The sequence below is a fragment of the Cyprinodon tularosa genome, unplaced genomic scaffold, assembly GCF_016077235.1.
Source record: "Cyprinodon tularosa strain WSP-4 unplaced genomic scaffold, ASM1607723v1 ctg2177, whole genome shotgun sequence".
Taxonomy (NCBI): Eukaryota; Metazoa; Chordata; class Actinopteri; order Cyprinodontiformes; family Cyprinodontidae; genus Cyprinodon; species Cyprinodon tularosa.
The window spans coordinates 1-10,561 of NW_024038811.1; the positions used below are offsets into that span (position 1 = coordinate 1).

The window sequence follows — 10,561 nt, forward strand, 5'->3', positions numbered from 1 at the left end:
CAGAGGCAGAATGGGTCAGGATCAGGCAATCAGAAACACTGAGGAACACGGGAGAACTCTTCCCAAAGGCTCATATAATCTGGCACTGATGACTGGTTGAATGCTGGTTAAATAGAGGCTGAAGCAGGTGGATCAGATGAACGGGAATGAGAAGTGGGCGGAGCTAAGTGAGAATAAAATGAGTAATCAGACTGAATATCAGTGCTGAATCATGACAGATGATCCTCTTTTCCTTCCAGTTAAGGTTTTAGTTCTGGTAAAAATGGAGCCAAGCCGCCTCCTACCAGCTGCTGGCTTTAAGAGGAAGAGGAGGAGGATGAAGTCAGCCGCATCCAGCTGACAGGAAGTGACATATCTGACCAGTGTTCCAGGAGTCGCTGTTTAGTCAAAGTACAGAAACCTGATGTGGGAGCTGCTGGGCAGGACTGAGGCCTCCTTCTCCTCCATCTAAACTCCTCGCTGCTGATCTTTGGAATCCGGAAGGTTCTTTCTGTTCTGTCAGAACTTCTGATTGGGTCCCATCTGAATCCAGAACATCTTTAGAGGTGATCCAGTTCCTCTGGTTCTGCTGAGGAACATGTTTGCTCCATGAACCGAAGCTGCAGAGCATGACCTCCTCCCTCATTCTGGTCCCTCCTCCTTTGAGCCGCTGCTATCTGGGTCCAACTGAACCAATCTGTCGTTTTTTTAGGGCAAAGCTGCTGGAGCACAGGATCATGTAGATCTGGAGCATCTTCTGCAGGAGAACCTTCCTCCTCCACCTCCTTCCTCATCCAGTCGCCCCCGGTTCCAGGACCGCCTCCCAGCAGCTGAAACTGAAGAGGAGCCAGGAGGCTTCATCCTGGACCTGAGGAACTTCCCTGATCTGGCCAACGCAGACGTGGGCTCTCAAAACCCCAACATCCAGGTAAGAACTCCTCTCTGTGTTTATTCAGCTGCTTCAGCTCTGGCCGTCAGATCCGGCTCTGGCTGTCTGGTCTGGTTCTGACCATCGGGTCCGGGTCCGGCTGTCGGGTCCGGTTCTCACCATCGGATCCAGTTTGGCGTCAGGACCAGTTCTGGCCAACAGATCCAGTTCCGGCCATCGGGTCCAGTTCTGGCGTCAGTTCCGGTTCTGACCATTGGGTCCAGTTTGCCGTCAGGTCCGGTTCTGACCAACAGGTCCGGTTCCCGCCATCAGATCCGGTTCTGACCGTCGGGTCCAGTTCTGGCTCCCAGGCCCGCTGTGGTCCTGATCTCCTGCTCAGCGGTGAAGGTCAGACTCCTGCTGAGAGCAGGGGGCTCAGAGACTGAGGAACGTTCCTAAAACCCAAGAGCAGATCTGAACCAAACGGAACCGGATGAGGAACTAGATTCCATGACAGCAGAGACCAACCGGAACCAGAACTGAGCTGGACTTTGGGACGGAGGACTGGGTCAGTAAAAATGGACGCCAACAGAACAGGCTTTTAGCGAGGAATGTATCATAGTGTGTCCACCGCATCGCGTCTTTAGGCCTAAAAGTCTCTGAGACGACATTTCCTGCTTGTTGAGGTGGAATAAAGTTCCAACATTCCGGACCTGATCATGGGAAGTTTGTGTGTTTGACAGCTGTCATTCACGTTAGCTGTTGTTTTTCCGTTTCCACCGACAGTATCGTGCCAAAAAAATAAAAAACCTCCAAAATAATCCTACATTTATCGGGCATTCAATGAGTTTTCGTAAACTTTTCAAAGTTTCCTGGTTTGCAAACTTCGCAGCGTGCTTTTTCCCGCCAATGAAGCTGTTAGATATAGGTTATATTATAGTTAGATAGGGACGTTAGATATTCCACCACTAACAGCGCGCCTCCGTGCTGTGTCACTCCTACATCTGACCAATAACAAATGTTTTGTACATAGTGTTTACAAAACACATTTTGTTCAGTCCAGCTCTCATTGATCTTAAATTCAGAGCTTTAATATTTATGGAGCAAATCTGCAGTGTGTTGGTTTGGTGTCATCAGTGTGATGGCGGTGGGGAAGAAGCTGCTGCAGAACCTGCTGGTCCTGCATTGAATGCTGGGAAGCCTCTTCCCAGAGGGCAGCAGGGAGAACAGTCCATGGTGGGGGGTGAGGGGTCATTGATGATGTCACGGGCTCGGGACATGCAGCGCTCTCCGCTCTCGATGGTTCTCGAGATGTGAGATTATGTGATAAGCTGACAACAGCCAGATGCATGTTTCACTCCGCCTAGCTCCGCTCACATACATCTGGGAACCCGCCATAGGAATTGCCTTTACTGGAGGCTGGGCCTTATCAAAACTCATGCATATGATTGGATAAGCCACTTGTCTGTCATCTTTATTGACGTGCTATTTCAACCACTCACACCGAAGCTAACCCGTGACGCTGTGAGAGGAGGAGCCATTTGGTAGATCAAGCTCTTGCCAAATCCGGTCGGGAGAAGGGCGAAAACATCGTTTCCACCAACAAAAGCCTTCAAAGCCGTTCTCTGATGTTCTTTTAATGAAACAATATCAGATAGATTGGACAACACAGAAGAAATAGCAGCATCAATGCTAACGCTTGCTTCCTCAATGCGAGCCGCCATTGTTGTTGGAATCTCACGGTTGCTTCTCCACTCCAGGACACACCCACCCTGCGTCCTGATTGGACAGACCATAAATTCGGTTGGGGAAATCACTTTCAATGAGCGGGTTCCCAGATGTATGTGAGTGGAGCTAGGCGGAGCGAGACATGCATCTGGCTGTTGTCAGGTTAATTATGTGAGACTAGGAAGGCAAATTTTCCAGGTGAAAATTTTTAATATTTTTAATATTTCAGGACAGAGCGTCCAATGTACGTCCAACCACACTGCTAGCTTAAAGCCTCCAGCAGAATCCAGCCCAAACCAGATGGTCTGAAGAACCACTGACCTTCTAGATTACAGAACCGCTGCTGGAAGACATGGACTGAATCCTTCCTCAGTGAAGATGAGCAGCTGGAGACGACTCGGACCTGTTAGACAAAGAGACGTTCAGCAGCTGCTATCGGTTCATCTCTGCAGCTCCTGCAGCACAATGAGCGTCTTTCATGAGGTTCGTCTTTAATCTGATCTCATGGAGGCGAACGTACCTGAGGCCTCGCCATGGCTGCCCTCATCCGCTCTGAGGTGGAGGAATGTGAGCCGCTCTGGAAAAACACCCAGATGCAGCCAAGGCTTCAGATTCAGGAAACAGAGACTCCTGCTGCAGAAACGCCTTCAGAACAACGGAGCTCCACTCTGCTTGGTTCTGATCTAAGCTCCATTTAGTGGAAACTAAGACGCAGATGACTGGGGCCGGCTGGGAGCATTCAGGGGACAAAACATTTATCCTTAATTCAAAATCAATCAAAAACAAACTGCTGAACGACACAGTCCTCATTTAGTGACAGATCTATAAATGGTTTCTATGTCAGAAAAGCTAACGGTAAATTAGCCTCATTGTCTTGGAAAGAAACAGTTAATCCGATGTTTCAGTTTTCATGCCAGAGGATGAAAGAGAGCAGCTCCAGTTAGTCCCAGTAAAAGCTCAGCCCATAGCTGTAGGGGAGAAACGGGACTAAACACTGAAAAACAGGCCAAGCTCCAACATCTAGAAACAAAGGTGTTGATGGCAGCAGCACAGCTGATATTTCTTTCCAGGATGGAGTCACAGCCAAACAGGAACAGACCAGATGAAGCTACTATGAGAAAAAGCAGAGAGAGCAGAACGTTAGAGATTGAACTAACAGATTCTGCAGAGTGGGAGAATAGAGATAGAATGAAGCAGAATGATGAAAAAGGGGTCCCTATGTCCTCCAGCAGTCTAAGCCTATAGCAGCAGAACTATAGAGATAGCTCTAGGTATGAGGAAGGTAGAAACAAGGAGAACATCTGTACTATATAGGCTGTTCTATCTACCTCCATCTCAGCTTTAAGCTGGGCGGCATATTTATTCAGTTCAGTGTGTTTTCTAATAGACCTAGTTCTGCATGCAGTTAGCTTTGCTGCGAGCAGTTAACCTCGCTGCATGCAGTTAGCCTCACTGCATGCAGTTAGCCTCGCTGCAGGCATTTAGCTTCGCTGCAGGCAGTTAACCTCGCTGCAGGCATTTAGCTTCGCTGCAGGCAGTTAGCCTCGCTGCAGGCATTTAGCTTCGCTGCAGGCAGTTAGCCTCGCTGCAGGCATTTAGCTTCGCAGCAGGTAGTTAGCCTCGCTGCAGGCATTTAGCTTCGCTGCAGGCAGTTAGCCTCGCTGCAGGCATTTAGCTTCGCTGCAGGTAGTTAGCCTCGCTGCATGCAGTTAGCCTCACTGCAGGCATTTAGCTTCGCTGCAGGTAGTTAGCCTCGCTGCATGCAGTTAGCCTTGCTGCAAGCAGTTAGCCTCGCTGCAGGCAGTTAGCCTCGCTGCAGGCATTTAGCTTCGCTGCAGGTAGTTAGCCTCGCTGCATGCAGTTAGCCTCGCTGCAAGCAGTTAGCCTTGCTGCATGCAGTTAGCCTCGCTGCAGGCATTTAGCTTCGCTGCAGGTAGTTAGCCTCGCTGCATGCAGTTAGCCTCGCTGCAGGCATTTAGCTTCGCTGCAGGCATTTAGCTTTGCTGCAGGTAGTTAGCCTCGCTGCATGCAGTTAGCCTCGCTGCAGGCATTTAGCGTCGCTGCAGGCATTTAGCTTCACTGCAGGCATTTAGCTTTGCTGCAGGTAGATAGCCTCGCTGCATGCAGTTAGCCTCGCTGCAGGCAGTTAGCCTCGCTGCAGGCATTTAGCTTCGCTGCAGGTAGTTAGCCTCGCTGCAGGTAGTTAGCCTCGCTGCATGCAGTTAGCCTCGCTGCATGCAGTTAGCCTTGCTGCATGCAGTTAGCTTTGCTGCAGGCAGTTAGCCTCGCTGCAGGCATTTAGCTTCGCTGCAGGCATTTAGCTTCGCTGCATGCAGTTAGCTTTGCTGCAGGCAGTTAGCCTCGCTGCATGCATTTAGCTTCGATGCAGGTAGTTAGCCTCGCTGCAGGCATTTAGCTTCGCTGCATGCAGTTAGCCTCGCTGCAGGTAGTTAGCCTAGCCTTGGAGCTAAACCAGGTCCTGGAAAAGAACCGATTGAACCGTCTCCATATGTCTTTGGTTTGATGATTAATGTTGATGTTCGGCTGATCAGGTCCAAACAGTTTCACCTCCAGCTTCTCTTGGTGAGTTTGCTTCCCTCCTGCGACTCGGCCTGTCAAACACCAGCACTACGACTGTGACGTCACTTCCTGTCACCTCAGGGTGGAGCTTTGGTGCGCCCAGAGCTCTCCTATCCTTTAGCATTGAAGAGAAGCTGCTGCGCCTGAACAACTTTTAACCAGAATGGATGGGGGAAGCTTTTTGTGCCCCGATCCAAAATACGTCACCAATCCAACGATGAACAAAACAGCTTTACTCAAAAAAAAACATTGTGATTCCTAAAGGGTCACATCGGATTGGATGATGCAGAATGGCCGCTAGCTGCAGGTTGGTGGGTAAAACCGAGGAATCTTTGCTTCTTCCAGGTGACCATTGAGGTGGTGGAGGACTCCCAGACAGAGACAGAGGTGGAGATAGACCTGGCAAAGGAGAACCAGAGGAATGATTGGTCTTTTTCGTCCTCCGAGTGGATCAACAGTCACAGGAAACTGTTCTGGCCTCTGTTTTGGGAGTACCCGGAACAGCTGGAGAACAGGCTGAGAGCAACCGCCTCTGAAGGACAGTCTGCGGACTACAACTATGATCCAGCGGACCCCGACCTCAGGGGAGTGAGCTCAGACTGGGGGAGGGGCTGGGAGGCAAAGGATGCATACGGTAAGACATGGGGGGGGGGCACGCAGACCGGGCTATAATGAAACCCAGCTGGTCCTTCAATTCTATTCAGTTTATTTCTATAGCTCCAATTCACATCATGTCATCTCAGATCACTTTCCAGTTCACCAGATCATCCAGTCAGATTGATTCAAAGTTTTAAGGAAAACCAGCTGATTGCATCGACTCATTGACTCTTCAGCAATCCCTCACACTAAGCATGCTTGTAGCGACAGTGGAGAGGAAAAACTCCCTTTGAACAGGAAGAAACCTCCAGCAGAACCAGGCTCAGTGTGAGCGGCCATCTGCTGAGGCCCACTGGGGTTCAAGGAGACAGAAGCAGACATAGAAAAAGAAGCATAGATACAAAAGGCAACTGTCAACCAGCTCCACAGGCGGCCCCGTCCAGGAAACACACAGCCAGGCAGACGAGCTCCGAGCCAGCTCCCATGTCAGAGGATGAAGAGAGCACATCCAGTTAGTCACAGTCAGAGAAACAGGACTACACTGGAAAACAGGCCAAGCTCCAACATCTAGAAACAAAGGTGTTGATGGCAGCAGCACAGCTGATATTTCTCTCCAGGATGGAGTCACAGCCAAACAGGAACAGACCAGATGAAGCTACTATGAGAAAAAGCAGAGAGAGCAGAACGTTAGAGATTGAACTAACAGATTCTGCAGAGTGGGAGAATAGAGATAGAATGAAGCAGAATGATGAAAAAGGGGTCCCTATGTCCTCCAGCAGTCTAAGCTTATAGCAGCAGAACTATAGAGATAGCTCAGGATAACCTGAGCCACTCTAACTAGAAGCTTTATCAAAAAGGAAAGTTTTAAGCCTAGCCTTAAAAGTAGACAGGGTATCTGCCTCACGGACTAAAACTGGTAGTTGGTTCCACAGGAGAGGAGCCTGAGAACTAAAAGATCTGCCTCCCATTCTACTTTTAGAAGTTCTAGGAACCACTAGTAAACCTGCAGATTGAGAGCGAAGTGCTCTGTTAGGAACATCAGGAACAATCAGATCTCTGATATCAGATGGAGCTTGGCCATTTAAGGCTTTATATGTGAGAAGGAGGATTTTTAGCATTTACCTCATAGATGCCATAGAACCAACAGAGGAATCTCCCTTCAGCTCTAGGCCTCATTAAGCCCCGCCCCCCTCTGCAGACTCCCTTTGTTTTTGCTCTGACTCAGCCAACATCACTCTCACTGCAGGGCCGTTTAAACACAGAGGAGTGTCTCTGAGGTCTCACGCTGTCGGTACCGACACTTTTCTGGCACCAGATGGGAGAGGAATTTACAGCTCTGACTTCAAAGATTACCCCGAGCTTCACGCTTTCACCCCCCCCTCCCCCCGTGTGTTTTTCCTTCAGAGTATGAGGAGTGGAGCATCTGGGCTCCGTGCAGCGTGACCTGTGGTTCTGGTTCCCAGAGACGGACCCGGTCCTGCGGCTACGCCTGCACGGCGACTGAATCCCGCACATGTGACCTGCACAGCTGCCCCAGTAAGAAACAGACTGCTGAACCCAGACCGTAACCTCTGACCTCCCGACCCGGCGGTTCTGATCCAAAATGATTCCGACCTAAAGGGTTGCTTCCTGTTGGACAAATATTCTGAACTCATTTCAATCAGGGGTGGGCAATGAATTACATCCACGATAGAACTGGATTTAAGATTTAAGATATTTTTAAACCGCAGTCCAGGTTGTGGATTAGAATTATGGACTAATTTGTTTTCACTCCACCTCTTTATGCAGCTCAACGTTAATCCAGGCATTTGGAATAGAAAAAGCTTCCTGGATGGGAAGAGAAACGTCTTCAAACTTGGAAACAAAGTTGGAATGACTCTGACCTGGATGACTGGGAATCTTCCCCAGCATGTTGGAGCCATAATCCAGCAATGAAAAGAACATCATTCCACCATAAACCCACCAGGACCAGGTGCTGGAATCAGCAGGAACAATCTTTTCAAAGAAAACAGTCAGTAAAGCAGTCAGCCGCCATGGCCTGTAGCACGCTCACCACGCCGGACTCCACTGCTGAAGGAAAAGCTGCTGAAGGTCGTTTAAAGTTTGCTGAACAACATTTAGAGCAGCCTGTGAAATACTGGGAGAATATAGTCTGCTCAGATTAGACCAACACTGAACGCTTTGGATCCCATAATACACATCATGTTTGGAGGTCAAAGGGCACTGCACCTCAGCCCATAAACACCATAGCAACAGTGAGGTTTGGAGGTGGGAGCATCATGCTGTGGGGCTGTTTTCAGCGTATGGTTCTGGAAAAGTTCAAATCATTGAAGGAAGAATGAATGGAAAAATGTAGAGAGACGTTCTGGATAAAAATCTGCTGCCATCTACCAGGATGAAGAAGATGAAACGTTGGTGGACATTTCAGCGAGACGATGAGCCTAAAACACGCAGCCAAGGAAACTCTCCACTGGTTCCACAGAGAGAAATAAAGCTGCTAGAATGGCCCAGCCAATCAGCTGACTGGAATCCAATAGAAAACCTATGGAAAGATCTAAAGGTCAGAGTTCATGGAAGATGAACACCAAACCTTCGAGATTTAAAGGCTGTTTGTGGAGGAATGGGCCAAAATCCCACCTGATCAATGCAGGCCACTCATTTCTCCATCCAGGAGGCGTTTAGAAGCTTTCATTGCCAAAAAAGGCTTTTCTACAAAGTATTAAACAGATTTCAGTTTACTTTTCCTCTGGGCCATTCCACTTTATTCCAAATAACTTAATTCCTGGATTTCTGTGGTTTGATTTCTATGGAGGTGTAGATTGCATGGATTGTTACCGACATCTGGTGGAAATGTCAATAGTACCTCAGACTGGGTGGATATGGACTGGATGATGTGTTTGGAACAAAGGACGCCACATAATTTGATTGACATGAAAATGATCAACCTACAGAGGGCTGAATTCAAAGACAACCCAAAAATGACACTGAAAAAATGATGCGGCAGGCTCGTCCATTTTCCTGAAATTTCAATGCAGCAACTAAAAATGGTATTCAGTCATTTCATCCTGATCCCTAATGGCAGTCAGGGTGGTGTTGTCTAGCCTGTATAGGTCTGTGCGTCCCTCAATGGATATGCCTCCCCAGACCATCACTGACCCCCCACCAAACCGCTCATGCTGAACGATGTTACAGGCAGCAGAACGTTCTCCACGGCTTCTCCAGACCCTTTCACGTCTGTCACATGTGCTCAGGGTGAACCTGCTCTCATCTGTGAAAAGCACAGGGCGCCAGTGGCCGACTTGCCAATTCCAGTGTTCTGTGGCAAATGCCAATTGAGCTCCACGGTGCCGGGCAGTGAGCACAGCGCCCACTAGAGGGCGTGGGGCCCTCAGGCCACCCTCGTGGAGTCTGTTTCTGATTGTTTGGACAGAGACATTCACACCAGTTGCCTGCTGGAGGTCCTTCTGTAGGGCTCTGGCAGTGCTCCTCCTGCTCCTCCTTGCACAAAGGAGCAGATAGCGGTCCTGCTGATGGGTTGTAGACCTTCTGCGGCCCTGTCCAGCTCTCCTGGAGTAACTGCCTGTCTCCTGGAATCTCCTCAATGCTCTTGAGATTGTGCTGGGAGACGCAGCAAACCTTCAGGCAATGGCACGTATTGATGCGCCGTCCTGGAGGAGTTGGACTGCCTGTGCAACCTCTGTAGGGTCCAGGTAGCGCCTCGTGCTAACAGTAGTGACAGTGACCCTAGCCAAATGCTAAACTGGTGAAAAAGAGTCAGAAAAGATGAGGAGGGGAAACATGTCAGTGGCCTCCACCTGTAAAACCATTCCTGTTCTGATGGTCGTCTCGTTGTTGCCCCTCTAGTTCACAAAGCAGATGAAACTGATTAACAACCCCCTCTGCTACTTACCGGACCAAATCAATATCCAAGAAGGTTAATTAACTTGATGCTGTACTCTGATTACAAAGTGTTCCTTTCATTTTTTTAGAGTAGTGTATAACATGGAGTCATAAAAAAACCTGCATCTTCTTTCAGTGTTAGATTCAGTTTAAAGTAACAGATTACAGTTAAAAATGTCTCCAAACCTCAAGCAGTTCTTCCATTCATGCTGATTTTGCTTCTATCTTAGGCAGTTAAATAACCTGCTGCTGTCATTCTGCACATGTCTGATGTTGCTGCTATTTTCAAATATCCATTTATGGAAAAATGTCCATAGCTGTAATTGTTTGGGACGTTGCTTTAGTGAGGATACATCCAGATCTGGGCGCTCGATGCTTCAACTCTTCAATCAGTAGTGAGCTTCTACTGGAACCTTGTCTGTTTCCAGGTTTTGTCAGGCTGTTCTTAGAGGTCCGCTGAGATGGTTGTGTTTTACCTTTCAGGTGTGGACAGCTGTGAAAAGTGGCTGAGCTGCAGGACTGCGTTCCTCCAGAAGTACCTCCGCCAGGTCCTGACGGAGCTGCCCAGCTGCCCCTGCTCCTACCCCTCTGAGGTCATCTACAGCGCCATCAACGTCCAGGACTCCAGGCTGCAGAGAGCCTACCGCTGGAGGGACGCCAGCGGACCTACAGAGCGGCTGGACATCTACAAACCATCGGCCCGGTTCTGCATTCGCTCCATGCTGTCATACCACAGCACCACGCTGGGGGCGCAGCACTGCTGCTACGACGGCCAGAGGAGGCTGATCACCCGCGGCAAAGGAGCCGGGGCGCCAAACCTGATCAGCACTGAGTTCTCTCCAGAGCTGCACTACAAGGTGGACATCCTGCCCTGGATCCTCTGCAAAGGAGACTGGAGCAGGGTCCATT

At 49.3% G+C, this 10,561-nt stretch overlaps 1 protein-coding gene across 1 annotated transcript; it reads left to right on the top strand.

Annotated features, from left to right (window-relative positions):
- Positions 1-691: 691 nt before the first annotated feature.
- LOC119784065 (isthmin-2-like) lies at positions 692-10,557 on the top strand (the record flags this gene model as incomplete). The annotated part of the gene is made up of 4 exons (XM_038285925.1): positions 692-907; positions 5,501-5,789; positions 7,157-7,288; positions 10,136-10,557. Coding segments are annotated over 4 exons (1,059 nt in total), but the record flags the coding sequence as incomplete, so codon positions are not given.
- Between the last annotated feature and the right edge of the window lie 4 nt (positions 10,558-10,561).